The following is an 18858-nucleotide window of genomic DNA, read 5'->3' on the forward strand; positions in this document are numbered from 1 at the left end:
AATAGGACTGGAGAAGGAAGTAATAAGTCTTCAGCATATGAGGGAAAGCCCATTCAAATTCAAATTCTTTTCCTGAACCTAGTAATGCACTAAGGCAGACTTTTGTCTGTTTTCATAACTAGTAATTTGCAGAACAGGTCTCTAGTCTGTCACCAAGAGGGAAAGTAATAAAGTCTGAATTAGGGTACTGTGAATGCGCTGAACATGGTAAATAAAAATAATTAGTTTCAGCCACAGATAAAACAAAGAACAGAAAAAAGTGCAACACGGGAACAGGCCCTTTAGCCCTCTAAGTCTACACCATTCATAATGCCTGCCTAAACTAAAGAACAAAGAAAATTACAGGAACAGGCCTTTCGGCCCTCCAAACCTGCACTGACCATGCTGCTCGATTTAATTAAAACCCCCTACTCTTCTGGGGACCATATCCCTCTATTCCCATCCTATTCATGTACTTGTCAAGACACCCCTTAAAAGTCACTACCGTGTGTGCTTCCACTACCTCCCCTGGCAATGAGTCCCAGGTACCCACTACTCTGTGTGTAAAAAATCTGCCTCGTACATCTCCTTTAAACCTTGCCCCTTGCATCTTAAACCTATGCCCCCTAGTAATTGACTCTTCCACCCTGGGAAAAAGCTTCTGATTATCCACTCTGTTCATGCCTCTCATAATCTTGTAGACTTCTATCAGGTCTCCCCTCAACCTCTGTCGCTCCAAAGAGAACCTCTTCTCATACCTAATGCCCTCCATACCAGGCAACATCCTGGTAAATCTTTTCTGTGCCCTCTCCAAAGCCTCCACATCCTTCTGGTAGTGTGGTGACCAGAACTGAACACTATATTCCAAGTGCGGCCTAACTAAGGTTCTATAAAGCTGCAACATGATTTGCCCATTTTTAAACTCAATACCCCGGCCGATGAAGGCAAGCATGCTGTGTGCCTTCTTGACTACCCTTTCCATCTGCATTGCCACTTTCAGAGTCCTATGTACCTGTACACCCAGATCCCTTTGCTTATCAATACTCCTAAGGGTTCTGCCATTTACTGTATACTTCCTATCTGTATTAGACCTTCCAAAATGCATTACCTCACATTTGTCCGGATTAAACTCCATTTGTCATTTCTCCGCCCGAGTCTCCAACTGATCTATATTCTGCTGTATTCTCTGATGGCCCTCATCGCTATCCACAAATCCATCAACCTCTGTGTTGTCTGCATTCTTACTAATTAATCCAGTTACATTTTCCTCCAAATCATTTATATATATATTACAAACAGCAAAGGTCCCAGCACTGATCCATGAGGAATACCACTTGTCACAGCCCTCCATTCAGAAACACACCCTTCCACTGCTACCCTCTGTCTTTTTTGACCAAGCCAGTTTTGTATCCATCTTCCTAGCTCATCTCTGATCCCATGTGACTTCACCTTCTGCACCAGTCTGCCATGAGGGACCTTGCCAAAGGCCTTCGTGAAGTCCATGTTTCCAACATCCACTGCCCTACCCTCATCAATCATCTTTGTCACTTCCTCGAAAAACTCAATCAAGTTAGTGAGACACGACCCCTTCACAAAACCACATTGCCTCTCACTAATACGTCCACTTATTTTCAAGTGGGAATAAATCCTGTCTCAAAGATTCCTCTCCAATAATTTCCTTACCACTGATGTAAGGCTCACCAGCCTGTAATTACCTGGATTATTCTTGCTACCCTTCTTAAACAAAGGAACAACATTGGCTATTCTCCAGTCCTCTGGAACCTCCCCAATGAAGATACAAAGATTTCTCTCAAGGCCCCAGCAATTTCCCCCCTTGTCTCTTTCAGTATTCTGGGGTATATCCCTTCAAGCCCTGGGACTAATATCTCTCAAGAACCCCAATATCTCCTCCTTTTTGATCTCAACATGACTCAAACTATCTACACATCCTTTCCCAGACTCATCATCCACCAAGTCCTTTTCTTTGGTGAATACTGAGGCGAAGTATTCATTTAATACCTCCTTCAGTGGGCCAGCACACTCAGGGTAGGTCCCAGTGTTCTCCTGCTGTGCTGTAACCATTCTATGATATCAGTGTGTAGTGGAGTGGTCTGCAACCAGGAAGGTATTCTAAAATGCTGGACTAATAGAGCAGAGAATTTGAATTCAAATCTCTTGAGAATTTTAGTATTATCTTTTACTTTAAAAAATAAGGGTGTTAGTAATAGAGAACATGAAACCTTCAGATTCCAGCTAGTCTTGCTGCCCCTACCCTCGCAACCCTCCCCCTAGCCCTCCCCAACGCACTTTTCTCATAACTGTGCACCTTTTCTCTTCACATAATTACCCAAAGTTTCACAAATCACAGAGTCGTACATAAAAACATCTGCCATGGTTCAAGAAAAAGGCCTCCCAATGTATTTTCAGTTCAGCTGAAGCTGGATAATAAATCCCAGCCTTGTCTACATTCTGAAAATAAATAAAAGTAATCTTTCCATATAATTAAATTTGAATAGATGATACATTGAATGTATTGCGCCAGTAACTAAATGAACAAAAATGCTTTTCAGGACATTTGTATTAGTGCAGGAAAAGAAAAGGATATTGAGGCCAAGCTGAAAGCTGTAATTAATGAATGGAGTGGTCATGTGCTTACTTTTGCCCCATTCAAGACGAGGGGTGAGTTGCTCCTGAAAGGATCAGATACTACAGAGAATATTGCACTAATGGAGGACAGTCTGATGATACTTGGTTCATTAATGAGCAACAGGTAACTGGATAATAGTGTATATTTTTTGTAATGCTAAAATAATGGAATTGAATCATAGAACAATAACTTGTTTGACAGTTCACCTGATTGAAATATAAAGATCAAACGGTATATAAATATCCTTTAATTGAAATATGGTTGTTAAATCATTTTCTTGTATTTGTTTACTGAAATATTGTAGTAACCTTTCTTTTATTCACCTGAGGCTGGAAAATGTAATAGATTTTTAAAGATGTATGGTTCTTTCTAATGCTATAGTTCACATTCAGCTTGAGGTTGAATTATCCATTGAAAGATTAAAGGGTAGGATATAATTATTCCATGTCATTGCTCATGCCAGTGGCTGAGTCATCCAACTACAAGTCTAAACCTCTACTTAGATCATTGCTATGGCTCTCAGCACTTCCATGGCCTGCTGTGTTGTATGTAGTACACTTAGGTGTAATCCTCAGGGGAGCAAAACACTTTGCAAATCTAGGTTTCCAAATGAAGTTCCTGTTGAAATTTTCAAAATCCTGTAGCAAATGGATATAACTTATCCAGACAGCTTGTTTTATTTTATTGGTGATTTGATCAAGAGGCATAAAGGAAAAGTAAATGTAAAAAAAAAGCTACATTAGTATTAAAATATTTTTGTTGCGGTGGATGAGTTTTTTCTAAGATGTGTTACTTTGCTGGTAGATACAATGCACCATTCAAACCCACTATTCAACAGTGGGTGCAGAAGCTTTCAAATACCACAGAAATAATTGAAAACTGGCTCACAGTTCAGAACCTTTGGATTTACCTGGAAGCCGTGTTTGTTGGTGGGGACATTGCAAAACAACTGCCGCAGGTTTGTATAATCTGGAGAAATAAATCTTTTGAGGATTCCATGCAGCGCTTTCAAAATTATAATTCTGTTGTCCTCACAATTGTTGTCTAAAATTATAGCGGTGAAGTATTAAGAATTTGTAAATACGAAAATAATTAACTAACAATGATTATTCTTAAATGTGACACAAAATTTTGGAGCAAGAATGGGCTGTTTGGCCTTTAGAGCCTGCTCCACTTATTCAATATGATCACGGCTGATCTGATTTCAACCTCAACTCCACATTCCTGCCTACCCCCAAAAACCTTTCACCCCCTTGTTACTGAAGAATCTATCCATCTCTGCCTTAAGAATATTCAAAGACTCTGCTTCCATTGCCTTTCAGGAGAAGAGGTCCAAAAAATCAAAACCCTCTGAGAGAAAAAAACTCTCCTCATCTCGGTCTTAAATGGGCAACTCTTTATTATTAAAAAACAATGACCTCTAGAAATAGATTTTCACAAAAAGGAAACACCTTTTTTCTGATACTTTCTCTAATTTTTCTTGTAAGCCATGGTTTCATCACAATTTCCTTACCACTCTTTTTAAATGTCTGCTGTTGCCTATCCACTGTCTTTTCTTTCTGTAATGTTTCTAAGTCCATCATGGCCAATTTAGACCTCATGCCATCAAAGCTACCTTTATTAAGATTCAGGATCCTGGTCTCAGAATCAACTACATCACTATCCACCTGATATCCTCTCAGCATCTACCTTGTCAAGCTTGCTGAGAATCCTATGTGTCTCAATAAGGTCACCCCTCACTTTACTAAATTCTATTTAGTTGTGTTGTGCAGGGTATTAATGCAGTGCAGGGTTGGGACCTAGAAATGTTTTGGCTGGTGAGTTCCTACTCCTGAAATGAAAATTTGACGTCTGGAGCCAATTCTGTGTGTTAATTGCTTTTTCTGTGAGAAAAGCTTCATGATCTGCCTTCAGATTTATGTTTTATTACTTTGAACCTATGTTTCCCTGGTTTCTGAGGTTCCTCCAAGTTTAAAGTAACATATCGTGGATTTTCTTTCTTCATAGCATTAACCAGTTTAAAACCTCTACAAATTACTTCTCAGAAACCTCTTCCTGGACTAAGATACAAGTGTTAAGGATCAGCTTCATGCCTTTTCTGTGCATTGTCTTCAGCACAAGAGACTTGATTGTATCTTAATGGTCACAATGCTCAAAGAAAGCAAAGCACTGTGGAGTTTCATTTCAGATTTCAGTGTCTTTTTATTAGCTCCATACTCCAACATTCTATTGACTTTACTTTCTTCCTCCTTTCTTAAATAAAAGTGTTATTTCCTATTGCAATTTGCTACTTTCTAGCATGCTGAGACCCTTAGATAATCCAAGGAATTTTGAAAGATGCCTCTACGTTCTCTGCAGCCACTTATTTTAAGACTCTAAGATGCAGGCTATCTGGTCCTGAGGACTTAGCAGCCTTTAGGTCTAATAGTTTTCCTAGCATCTTTTCTGTGGTGATGGCGATAGTTTTAAATTCTTCCCTTCCTTTCACTTTTTAAGTATCACAGGGCTGTTTTCTAAGTCTTCTCTAGTGAAGACAGATACAAAATATCTGTTCATTGCCATTGCCATTTCCTTGTTTTCTATGATCAATTCTTCAGACTCTCCCTTAGGCTCTGCGGCGTCCAGACCCCACCCCTAGGCACTCTCCAGAGCTCAGTGAGCACTGCCAGTGTGCTAGGATGACAGTGTTAGACTCCCAGGCTGGCACTGCCAGGCTACACAGCCTTTCCACCCCCACTTCTCAGGGAATCTCAATGGCCTCTAGTCTCACTGGCGAGACCATCACAGCAGGTCCCTGTTGATGGGGAGCATATGTGATCCCCACAGAAGAGGACCTTCACCAGCAAGGTTGTTAAGAAAAGTGAGCCTGGACAATTGCATCCGGTCTCACCAATAATATTTAAATCCAGATTTGAATGGATTTAAATATTGAGATCAGGGCCTTGTGTCCTTCCCAAGAACCTAACTTTCCACCTTTTGTGATCTTGCTGGCTCATCCCTCCCATTGACCAGCGGGACAAGAAGGTAGAATCACCCCCTTAGTTTTTCCAATAGTTAGTTGGAAGAAATGTTTGCCTGTCCACAAGCAGTCAAGAAGATTTAAAGATAGTGCGGGCCAGGGTCAAGAGAGATGGTGGAGAAGTGGAGTTGTGTGTCATCCTATGCAACTGTGACAAACTATCCTCTTTGTGTGAAAACTGATGAGGCCCGGAACTTTCCAGCTATTCACACCAGCAGGATCTTCCAGTCCCAACCGCCAATGGTGCATCTCCAACGCAGGGGGTGCATTCAGTGGGAAACACCATTGACAACACTGAGACCAGAAGATTCCTCCACAAGTCAATGGTGGGCTATCTCCATGATGTGGGGATGCCGGCATTGGACTGGAGTAAGCACAGTAAGAAGTCTGACAACACCCAGGTTTGAGTCCAACCGATTTATTTGATAGTAAACTCACTAGCTTTCGAGGTTTCCCTTTTCTTCAGGTGAATGGAGGGTTCTGGCCTCAGACAGAGCACATAAAGCACAGACAGTTTACAGATTACTGATTAGAATGCGAATCTTTACACCTAACCTGCTGTTCAAGTCCTAAAGTGGCCGACAATGTGAGTGGAAGGAGCACTGATCACAGGTTAAAGAGATGTGTATTAACAAAGAACAAAGAACAACCCAGCACGGGAAACAGGCCCTTCGGCCCAACAAGCCCGCACCGCCACATCACCCTACACCTATTCTACCCTGCGTATCTACAAATAGAACCCCTGACTTAGCCAGATTCAGGGGAGAATAGTGTCAATTTGGTAAAACCAATCAGCCTAAGAGCACATCTTTGGGGTGTGGGAGGAAACCGGAGCGCCCGGAGGAAACCCACGCATCCACAGGGAGAATGCACAAACTCCCACAGACACAGGCCCAAATCCATGTATCTGCACAGCTAGCAGTGCTAGTCACCGAGCTGTTGCGGCGCCCGTCTACCGGTCCAGGATCAAGCACACACACCAGCACGAAGTACTAGGCCACTCCCGGAACCTCCAAGAGCAGCCCACGCACGACCCACCGTGTGCATGCCCCTCGTTTGACACCGAGGTGGACCTCCACCTGCGGAATAAAAAGACAAAAACGTTAATCACAAGCCTGCCTTTCCGGTGTCTCCCGAGGTTCTAACCCTTATTTAATAACCCCTACCATAACCCTCCATCCTCGTTTCACTCATGTGTCTGTCTAACTGAACCTTAAACGAGTCCAACGTTCCCGCCTCCACCACCCTACTCGGTAGCGCGTTCCATACCCCCACAACTCTCTGCGTAAAGAACCTTCCTCTCATATCCAAATTATACCTCTCCCCCTCACCCTTAAATCATGTCCTCTTGTATTTGTAACCAATCTAGGGAGCGGTCTCTCACTATTGACTCTGTCTATTCCCTTCAGTATCTTATATACCTCTATCATGTCCCCCCTCAATCTCCGTCTTTCCAAGGAGAATAGTCCCAGTTTCTCCAACCTTTCCTCGTAACCCAGCCCCTCCATGCCAGGCAACATCCTGGTAAACCTCCTCTGCACCCTTTCCAGAGACTCCACGTCCTTCCGGTAGTAAGGTGACCAGAACTGGACGCAGTACTCCAAATGCGGTCTAACCAACGTTCTATACAACTGAAGCATTAGACGGCAGCTTTTAAACTCTATACCCCTTCCTATAAAGGCTAGCATTTCATAAGCCTTCCTGACAACATTCTCCACTTGTGTCGCAACCTTCATGGATTTGTGAACCTGCACTCCCAGGTCCCTCTGTGTTTCTATACTCCTAATTTGTCTACCTTTAATCACATAGCTCCTCTCTACATTATTCCTTCCAAAATGCATCACCTCGCATTTGTCAGGATTAAATTCCATCTGCCACCTATCTGCCCAATGCACCAACCTATCTATATCCTGTTGTATCCTGTTCTCCGGAGCATTGAACCTGGTGTATTGTCTCCAGACAGTACAGTAAGTGAGGTTTTGGAAACCCAGGCAAGTCACGGGGGTTACAGATAGTGCGACATGAACCCAAGATCCCTGTTGAGACCGGCCTCGTGTGTGGAACTTGGCTATCAGTTTCTGCTCAGCGAATCTATGCTGTTGTGTGTCATGAAGGCCGCCTTGGAGAATGCTTACCCGAAGGTCAGAGGCTGAATGCCCCTGACCACTGAAGTGTTCGCCAACAGGAAGGGAACAGTCTTGCCTGGTGATTGTCGAGTGATGTTCATTTATCCGTTGTCATAGCGTCTGCATGGTCTCCCCAATGTACCATGCTTTGGGACATCCCTTCTTGCAACGTATCAGGTAGACAACGTTGGCCGAGTTGCAAGAGTATTTACCGTGTACCTGGTGGATGGTATTCTCACGTGTGATGATGGTTATCCATGTCGATGATCCGGCATGTCTTGCAGAGGTTGCTGTGGCAGGGTTGTGTGGTGTTGTGGTCACTGTTCTCCTGAAGGCTGCGTAGTTTGCTGCGAACAATGGTCTGTTTGAGGTTGTACGGTTATCTGAAGGCAAGAAGTGGGGGTGTGGGGGGGATGGCCCTGGCGAGATGTTCATCTTCATCAATGATATGTGATATGTTGAAGACTCCGGAGAAGATGTCGTAGCTTCTCCGCTCTGGGGAAGTACTGGACGACGAAGGATACTCTGTCCACCCCGTGTCCCATGTTTGTCTTCTGAGGAGATCGGTGCGGTTTTTTGCTGTGGCGCATCGGAACTGTCGATCAATGAGTCGAGCACCATATCCTGTTCTTATGGGGGTATCTTTCAGTGTCTGGAGGTGTCTGTCACGATCCTCCTCATCTGAGCAATTTGGGGAGACCATGCAGACGCTACGACAACGGATGAATGAACATCGCTCGACAATCACCAGGCAAGACTGTTCCCTTCCTGTTGGCGAACACTTCAGTGGTCATGGGCATTCAGCCTCTGACCTTCGGGTAAGCATTCTCCAAGGCGGCCTTCACGACCCATGACAGCGCAGAGTCGCTGAGCAGAAACTGATAGCCAAGTTCCACACACATGAGGATGGTCTCAACAGGGATCTTGGGTTCATGTCGCACTATCTGTAACCCCCATGACTTGCCTGGGTTTGCAAAGCCTCAATTACTGTACTGTCTGGAGACAATACACATCTCTGTAACCTGTGATCAGTGCTCCTTCCACTCACATTGTCGGCCACTTTAGGACTTGAACAGCAGGTTAGGTGTAAAGATTCGCGTTCTAATCAGTAATCTGTAAACTGTCTGTGCTTTATGTGCTCTGTCTGAGGCCAGAACTTTCCATTCACCTGAAGAAGAGGGAAACCTTGAAAGCTAGTGAGTTTACTATCAAATAAATCGGTTGGACTTAAACCTGGTGTTGTCAGACTTTTTACTGGGCTATCTCCACCACAGCGAAATACATGGTAGGTTGCTTGGTAAATCCCTCCCATCGTGTTGTTAAATGATGTTGCTGTGGGGCAGCAGCATGTAGCTTAGGAATAGAGGGGACCAAAGATAAATCCTTGGGGGGACAACAGAGGTGACAATGCAAGATTGAGAAGAGAAACCATTGCAAGTGATTTCCTGCCCAAAATTAGATAAGAATGCAGCCAAGTGGGTACAGTTCTACCCAGCCGCGCGATAGTAGAAAGGTGTTGGAGAAGGATGATGTGCTTGACTGTGTCACATGTTTCAAAAAGGTTGTGAAAAACAAAGAGGGTAGTTTATCTTTGTCACAGTTGCAAAGGATGACAGTTATGATTTTGAGAAGAGCTGACTTAGTTGTATAGCAAGGGTGAAAAACTGATTGAATGGGTTCAAACATGGAGTCCCAGAAAAGATGGCCTTGTATTTGGGAGGCAATGATTTAAGATCTTTAAAGAGAAAGGAAAGTTGGAAATAGGACAGTTGTTTGCAAGGATGGAGAGGTTATGGGCTAGTTTTTTGAGGAGACTGGTGATTTGGCATTCTGTGAACAAACAATTCCATTAACTACTTATGCTGGTGTCTGATTTATTAGAACTAATCAATATCCTAGCTAATCTTTGTGTTTGTGAGAGTTTAGTTTTCATCAATCAAATTTAACTTGACAGAAACTTCATAATCGCTTCAAGACCAGACCGATAATTATCCCACAACATGACAGCTACACACACCTAGCAATACCTAATTTTGAGACCAAAAAAAAATGCTGGCATCATCTGTAAGAGTCATCTGGACTTGAAGCGTCAGCTCTTTTCACTCCTTACAGATGCTGCCAGACTGCTGAGATATCCTAGCATTTTCTTTTTAGGTTTCAGATTACAGCATCTGCAGTCATTTGCTTTTATCCAGTATTTAATTCTGCATTTTGAGTCTGGATGTTGTATATTAGTGGTTATGGGGGAATTGTGTTGGGTCATTTTTATAATCCATTAGATTTTATGGTTTAATTTTTTAAAAAATGAACTCTTTAAATAAAACATTTTAAAATGAAATATTACAATATGTAGCTTGCTTATAATTACTTTGGTTAACAAAAATCCTTTTTTTCTACCTCAGGAGGCCAAAAGATTTCAGAACATTGATAAATCGTGGCAGAAGATCATGCAGAGAGCTCATGACAATACAAACATTGTGCAGTGCTGTGTTGGTGATGAGACTTTAGCTCAGCTTTTACCACATTTACTGGAGCAGCTAGAGATGTGTCAGAAATCACTTACCGGGTATTTGGAAAAGAAGCGACTTTTATTTCCCAGATTTTTCTTTGTTTCCGACCCTGCTCTGCTGGAAATCCTTGGCCAAGCCTCAGATTCGCACACTATACAGGTAGAATGATTTCTCCAGGATGCTCTTGCTTCTGTGCAGATTACAAGCATGTGGCTATGTATTTCCAATATCACTATTCCCATTTGTTCATTTTTTTCATACAGTTTCCCACAAGGATAACTAGGGAATGATGAAAAATAATTCATTCAGTTATGAGCAAGAGATCATAAGATATAGGAGCAGAATTAGGCCATTCGGCCCATTGTATCTGCTCTGCCATTCTATCATGAATCATAAGTTTCTCAACACCATTCTCCTGCCTTTTCCCCATAACCTTTCATCCCTTTACTATCATGAACCTCAGTAACTCTATCTTTTTTGGGCTGATATTCTAAAGGCTTTTATTTTGCTCTGCCTTCTTTTGATGTCTTGAATGTCACCGAGGACACAAACACACATGCATACACTCCTGTGAAGGTCACTTTCAACTCACTTGGAAGGCTGTGTTCCACTGGTAGATTGGATCCCTGCCCAATATGTCTCTGGAGTTTTAACTATTGGTGTACAGTTTCTGTGGCTGACACCTCTTTCAGCTGTCAATTTGCCTTTTAAGGGCCAACTGATTTTGTGCTACGTTAAGGTAAGCATGAAACTTCGAGAAAATGTCAGAAGCCAGTGCAACATGGTCTCCTTTGCACTCTGAGGTACCCTGCTTGTTTCCCAGTTATGGTGGAAGATCTGCTGAACGTGGAGGAAGTTTCCAACCCTAAATTCTGCCTAATTTGTACTGACAACTTGTACACAAATAGGTCGCACAATAAAAGTTACAAAAACCGGAGAAAAATATTACAATCGGAAATGGAGAATACGAAATCATTTTAAAATAAACTGAAAATGTATTGGAAAATAATACTCGATATAAATATTCAAATGTTTTACACATGAGGGCTGGTTTGCTCAGTTGGCTAGATGGCTGGTGCATAGTTCAAAATAAAGCCAACTGCATGGATTCAATTCCTGTTCCAGCTGATGTAGATTTAAGAGCTGCCTCTTTGACCTGCCCCAGAGAAAAGATGATGGCAAACCACCACAGGAGGAAACTATTCAGAATCAAGCACCAGCACAAAATGAACCAAGCACCTGTCTTCAGGCAGAGCACATCTGAATGATTGCATGCATTTCAGATAGACTAAAGTAAAACATTTTAACTGTTTCAGGCTCACCTGCTAAGTCTTTTTGACAACGTTAATAGAGTGGGGTTCAATGAAACAAATTACGATCAGATCCTCCGCTTTGAATCTCAGGAAGGAGAAAAAGTTGACCTCATTGAATCAATTACAGCGCAGGTAAGAAAACATGGGGGAGTTCAAAATGGAGTGTGGGATAATTACAGGAGAAAAGATAAATCAGCCCTTCTTAGTGCATCCATTCAGAAAGACCCTAACATTTTCCCCATTGCAGTCACCAGCTGCTTTTTAACAATTATATGTTTTATAACTCCTTGCTGCATCCAGGGCTGAATTTCAATCCCTCTGTGGGGGTGAGCCCAGTGAATCACACATGCAGAAGGCACCATTGCTTTCTGACACCTCAATGATATTTTAGATTTTCAAAGGAAGGGAAGGAGGTGGGAGTCAGTATCCTGCATCCCTTTAATTTAGTTACTTGCTGAGCTCATTAGAAATATGGGAAGCAACAGTTAACAATGTTCAAATGACAAACATAGGGAACATGGAGGTTCTGGGACATGCTTGAGCTTAGCTGTCAGAGGCACAGCAGGGAACAGTATGTACTTGTGACTCCAGTGTGCAAATGTTATATAAAATTGGAGCTTTAAACTTGTTTGCTCATGCAACAAGGCTGCTATTGCTAAAGCTGAGTGGCCTGATTTTGTGAGGAGAGAGTGATTTGTCTCTTGAGAGGTAAGGCTGCCGACTTGTTTTAACTCTTTCTCGAGATGGAGGGCAGGGTACAGTTTCCTGTTCACCAGAGTCATTATCACGCCATCAAGGGAATTATCAGAACAATGTGGCACTACCTGGAGATGTCTACCCAAATCACCATTGGCCATCTGCTTTTTCTGCTTGTTAATTTGCAATAGCTGGAAGTTCATTGTCTTTTAAGCTATTCTCCATGCCAAGCCCTGTCTCCCGCCCATGCCTGCACCCCTAATTAATTAAAGTTCTGGGCTAATTAATGACAAGCACCATAAGACATAGGAACAGAAGTAGGCCATTCGGCCTATCAAGTCTGCTCCACCATTCAATGAGATCATGGCTGATCTGATATAATCCTCAACTCCACTTTCCTGCCTTATCCCCATAACCCTTGATTCCCTTACTGATTAAAGATCTATCTCAGCCTTGAACATACAACGACTCAGCATCCAAAACTCTTTGTAGTAAAGAATTCCACAGATTTGCTACCCTGTGCATGAATAAATTCTTCCTCAGCTCTGTCTTAAATGGGTGGTCGCTTATTTTGAGATTATGCCCTCTGCTCCTAAATTCTCTCGCGAGAGGAAACATCCTCTCAACATCTTGTCAAGCTCGCTAAGAATCCTATGGGTCCGATTTCATCATTTTCATTTTGAGTGCTGCATCTGAGAATAATTTAGATCCAACTTAGAAACCTGCTTCTAGGCACCCCCATTAGCACTTAGCCTGAAAAAATATTGCGGGTCTGAATTGTGCATGGGTAGGGCTTAGCGCAGCCCAAACGATTGGAGCTCTGAACTGCACATGCGCAGTTAGAAAAATATTTGAAAAAGCACGCCCGTGTCAGATTGCCCCCGAGCCATAAGAAAGCAAAGAAAGCGGTCTGGGAGTGAATAGCGAGAGTGATGGTCAGCACAGACATCGCCCCCACCCCCCCCCCCCACATTACCCAGAGTGGTCACGACTCTCTGCCTCCTCTCTCTCTCTCTCTCTCTCTCTCTCTTTCCCCCAACCTCGTGGCAGGGAGAGATGCTGGTAAAGTTGGGCAGGCAGTTCATTAATTCGATTTAAATGCAGGCAAATATGGCATGGATTGCGTTAATGGCCTCACACCTGACTTTACTAATGGTAAAATCAGGCCCTATGTGTCTCAATAAGGTCACCTCTCATTCTTCTAAATTCCATTTAGTTGTGTTGTGCCATTGATATTGATGCTGTGCGGGTTTGGAACCTCAAAATATTCAAGCTGGTGAGTTCTCATTCCTGAAATGAAAATTTGACCCCAGGAGTCAATTTCCCGTGCTCATTATTTTATTTGAGAGAAAAAGCTTTCTGCCCTCAAATTTATGTTTTATTAGTTTGAATTTATGTTCCCCTCGTCTACTCTCCAAATTTAAAGTAATATATTGTGGATTTTCTTTACTCGTGACATTAACCAGTTTAAAATCTCTATAAGATCACTTCCTCAGAAAAATCCTCTTGGGCTAAGACACAAGTGTTAAGGATCAGCTTCATGGCTTTTCTGTACATTGTCTTCAGCACTTGAATGGCTCAATTATGTCTCAATGGTCACAGTGCTGAAGGAAAGCAGAGCATTGCAGAGTTTGATTTCAGATTTCAGCATCTTTTTTATTGACGCCATAGTTCAGCATTCCATTGACTTTTCTGATTACTGTTCTGCTGTGGATTAGGTATTGTTTTTGAGTGCTTTATTTGTTCATTCCTGTACCTTATTGCAAATAAAGTATGCAGTTTGATTTATGTCTCAAATGAACGCTTTTAAAATGAAAGGAATTTGGAAAAAATGTGCCTATTGAGGTTGGTCATAATGCAATTGCATTTTACTTAGGACAGTTATTGCTTAGATTGGTTTCTGGGTAATGTTTTCTGAAACCTGTACTTTCAAACTTAATTATTACCATGGTATTTAATTTTTTAACATTATCTTATATTTTAGGGCAATGTGGAAGTCTGGCTGGCACAACTCCTGTCTGGGGTCAGAAAGACAATTCACAGTATCATCCGCCAGGCATCAATAGCTATCACTGATCAGGAGATTAAGCTATATGAGTTTCAGGCCATGTTCCCTGCACAGATTGGTTTGCTGGGTATTCAGATGATCTGGACGAGAAACTCAGAAGAAGCTTTAAATAATGCCAAAGTTGATAAAAAGGTAATAGCCATTTATTAAATCCTCATGAATATGGGGCGGAATTTTCCCATCCCACCCACCACTGGAATCGTAATGAGCGGAACAGGACCATGCTAAAATCTGTTAACCTCGGACAGGGAATTTCTGACCTTGGGTGAGCGTGGCTGGAAAATCTCACCCATTGCCTTTGCAAGTTGACCTGGAGACCTAACCTACATTCCTAAGTGAACTATAGAAACCTGTTGTTTCTAGCTGCCTAGCCTCTCCCAGTTCCCAGCACATTCCCCGTGTCTGTGAGTTTTCAGGAGCATTGTAGAAACCCTTTCCCTCTCAGAGCCCATCACGGTGCAACATTAATCACATGGGCTTTGTATCTGGGTAGAAATGCTGATGAGCTATTCTTTAGATCCAATTCTATTTCAGCTTGGAAATAAATGACAGTTTAAGGTATAGCCATTTATAACCCAACATTCTCAACATTTTTCTGGGACTTTAGAGACTCACAGCCTAACCCCTATAAACACAGAAGCTGCTGCCATTGTCTCCGAGTGTGAACACTTTACACTTACTTTATGGGAGAACAACTGAAGCCATGCTTTAATCTTTAATAGCCATTTCATCCAGACCTGTTGTTAAGCAGACCTCAGAATGCGACTCCATCATTTTACCTTGAGGTAAAGACTCAGTCCCAAGATATAACAATTGTTACAAACCTCTTTTTATAAATCAATACTATTTGCAATCTCCAGATACTGAAGAAGTCCATTCCAGAATGTAGCATGATTTGGACAACATTCAAACCTGGCAATATAAGTGGCAAGTAACATTTACGCTGCACAGGTGCCAATTAATGATCATCTTCAATAAGAGAGAATGTAATCACCCTCCCAAGACACTCAAAAGCATCACTATTATCTGAATTCCCTGATTATCAACATCCTGGGGATTGCCATTAACCAGAAACAGAAACTAGCCATATATATACTGTAGCTGCAGGGCAGGTCAAAGGTTGGGAATTATGTCGCAAGTAATTCATCTCTTGACTCCCCAAAACCTATTTAGCATTTACATGGTGCCAGGAGTGTGATGGAATACTCTTCACCTACCTGGATGAGTGTGATTTCAAGAACACTCAAGAAGTTGGACACATTCCAGGACAATTCAGCCCTCTTGCTTGGCATCCCATTCACCAAACAAAACATTCACACCCATCGCTGGTGCATACTGATAGCAGTGTGCATCATCTATAAGATGCACTCCAGCCACTCACCTTCAATAGCAATTTCCAAACATGTGACCACTCAGAAGGACAAGGGAATGAGATGGATGGAAACACAACCACCTGCAAACTGGCTCATAACCACCTTCTCAAGGGCAATTAGTGATGGACAACATATACCGGTTTTGCCAGCAATGCTCACATCCCATGAAAGAAAGAAAATTTGTTGCAAATGGTTAACCTGGAAGTTTCTCTAAGTTTTAAAACAGTGATTAAGTATTAGCCAGAAATTGCACTAGATGTCTCTTTTGTTCCAAGGACATAGTCATAATGAGCATATGTCATTGCCTGTGCATTGAGTTTAACTATCTTATTCTTGGAGCTAGGAGGGTTAAAGTAATTCCAGAAAGCTACAGCAATATAAAAATGTAAGTGATGGAAGATGAATGGTTTAGTAATTCACATGACTAGCCTTCTTTGTTTCTACAACAGTTTAAATGTCATCCTATTTTTGCTCTGGAAATTATCACCAGGCAGTCATTCTCTTTGAAAATCTAGTAAGATATCAACTTCCATTCTAATGTGAAAATACAGAGAAACTTGGTACTTTCCCCAAAGCAGCTTAACCTGGAATTTCTACGTCAGGTCCCCACTTCTCTGCTTTTGTGCATGTTGGATCATCTGGCATAAAAGAAAAGCTGACAGTTGATGGATCCCCATATTAGATTCAGCCTAATTTACTATCCATTGATTTGAATAGATAGAAAATTGGGCAGGCTGCTGTTACACTTGCTCACTTTTGTACTATACTGAGGAGTAATGAAGGAAAATCTGTCCCCTATCTCTACCTTGCGCAGCAGGTACTGGGAAATAACATTATTTTGGCATATGAAGGTAAAGAATAATCAGATTTAATTTTCTGCTATAGTTCTTGGACAACACAAAAATGAAATACTTGTTAATTTGTTATACTTCATGTGTTGAAGGAAATTGATTTCTATTTAATATTTTCATACAAACTCTGACAGCTAACTCAAAAATTAATCTACTTAATTAAAATATTTTTGTGCTATTAGATGAATTAGTTTTACATTTACATTTAAAGAATTATATTATCGTTTTGTCTGTTTCACATAGAAACATAGAAAATAGAAGCAGGAGGAGGCCATTCGGCCCTTCGAGCCTCCTCCGCCATTCATTGTGATCATGGCTGATCATCCAACTCAATAGCCTAATTCTGCTTTCTCCCCATAACCTTTGATCCCGTTTGCCCCAAGTGCTATATCTAGCTGCCTTTTGAATACATTCAATGTTTTGGCATCAACCACTTCCTGTGGTAATGAATTCTACAAGCCCACCACTCTTTGGGTGAAGAAATGTCTCCTTATCTCTGTCCTAAATGGTCTACACCATATCCTCAGATTGTGACCCCTACTTCTGGATACCCCCACCATGGGGAACATCCCTCCTGCATCTACTCTGTCTAGTCCTATGAGAATTCTATAAGTCACATTTATGTATACTTATATATTAATTTAACATTTCGGACTGAAGGGAATTTGTGTTTCTCAGTTTAAACCTTCATTCCCTCACCATCAGCTCAACATGATAGCAATGTGTACCATTTACAAGATGCACTGCATCAACTCAGCATGATTTGTTCAACAGCACCTCCCAAACCTGCGGCTCTAGAAGGATTAAGGCAGCAGGCACATAGAAAAACTACCACCAATTATCTTCCAACTCCTCACTGTCCTGGAAGTATATTGTTGATCCTTGATTATTGTTTGGTCAAAATCCTGGAATGCCCTACTTCATAGCACTCCAGGCTAACACCACATTGACTGCAATGATTCAAAGTGCTAGCTCATCCCTATCTTTTCAAAGGCGTGGGGTGAGTAATAAATGTTTGCATTGTCAGCAGCACTCATATCCAATGAATGAAATAAAAAAAGTTTGAGAGCTATTCACATCATTTTCTCACATATTACATGATATATTACCCTATCATAGCTTTCATATATTTTTGTTACCATTCAAACATTCTTCAGACAAAAAGTTTAGATTGCTACAGAAAAGTTACTGTTCTGTGAGGTAGATTTATTGGATTTCTGTTGAAGTGTAAGGTTGATTTAACACACAGCATGAGGGTTGAAGGTGTACAGCTGAAAACATGTAACATGAAGTATTTGTTTGATACAGATCATGCAAACAACTAATCAGATGTTTCTGGATATGCTTAATGATTTGATTGACATGACAACCCGTGAACTAACAAAAATGGAACGGACAAAATATGAAACACTTATCACTATCCATGTACACCAGAAAGACATTTTTGATGATTTGGTATGTAATGCTATCTTCAAAACAAGTGTTCACAAAGCATGTTGCAGGGTGGATGTAATTCTAATATTTGCTTCTAATATTGCACTAGGTGCGCATGAATATTAAATCCATTTCTGACTTTGAATGGCAAAAACAGTCCCGGTTTTACTTCATAGAAGACACAGATAAATGTATTATTCAGATCACAGATGTGGAGTTCAATTATTGCAATGAATATCTAGGCTGTACAGACCGTCTTGTAATAACACCATTAACTGACAGGTAAGAAATTTATCAGCACTTCATACCATATAAAGTATAATCTGGAATTTATTTTTGCAGTTAGTTGGTGTAGTCAGTAACTGTTAAATACTCCACTACAGTAGGTAACTGCTAAAACCTGAACTAGCAGGCTGAATAATGTTATATTGTTGTTTTCCTTCCTGCACCTAGCGGTGCACAAGGCAGATTTCCATCCATTCCCAGAGCAATTTATTTCTAGGAACAGTTGTCAGCCTCCCACCAGACCCTTATATCTTAGGGGAGCACCAACTCCACATCAAGCATGGCTGACCAGCAGTCTCTTCCCCACCCTTAACGCCCATTATTGGAATGATTTTGCTGGTTAATTTTCTCACATTATGAATGCACTTTCCTTGGTAATCAAGTCCTGGGGTGGGATTTGAACAGTAAGATGCCTCACAACACTAGGTTAAAGTCCAACAGGTTTATTTGGTAGTGCAAGCCACAAGCTTTCGGAGCACTGCCCCTTCGTCAGATGAGTGGGAGTTGTGTTCACAAACAGGGCATATATAGACACAAACTCAATTTACAAGATAATG

General features: G+C 41.5%; 1 protein-coding gene across 1 annotated transcript in view; it reads left to right on the plus strand.

Moving 5' to 3' along the window:
* Positions 1 to 18858, plus strand: part of dnah5l (dynein, axonemal, heavy chain 5 like) — a 326877-nt gene that overhangs the window by 119779 nt on the left and 188240 nt on the right. The window contains exons 34-40 of the mRNA XM_080217022.1: positions 2550 to 2749; positions 3431 to 3584; positions 10174 to 10440; positions 11598 to 11726; positions 14275 to 14490; positions 17891 to 18037; positions 18126 to 18298. Coding sequence (XP_080073148.1) covers positions 2550 to 2749; positions 3431 to 3584; positions 10174 to 10440; positions 11598 to 11726; positions 14275 to 14490; positions 17891 to 18037; positions 18126 to 18298 — 1286 coding nt within the window. The remainder of the gene's footprint in view (positions 1 to 2549; positions 2750 to 3430; positions 3585 to 10173; positions 10441 to 11597; positions 11727 to 14274; positions 14491 to 17890; positions 18038 to 18125; positions 18299 to 18858) is intronic.

This window comes from Carcharhinus amblyrhynchos, chromosome 2, assembly GCF_965287045.1.
Source record: "Carcharhinus amblyrhynchos chromosome 2, sCarAmb.v2.hapA, whole genome shotgun sequence".
NCBI lineage: Eukaryota > Metazoa > Chordata > Chondrichthyes > Carcharhiniformes > Carcharhinidae > Carcharhinus > Carcharhinus amblyrhynchos.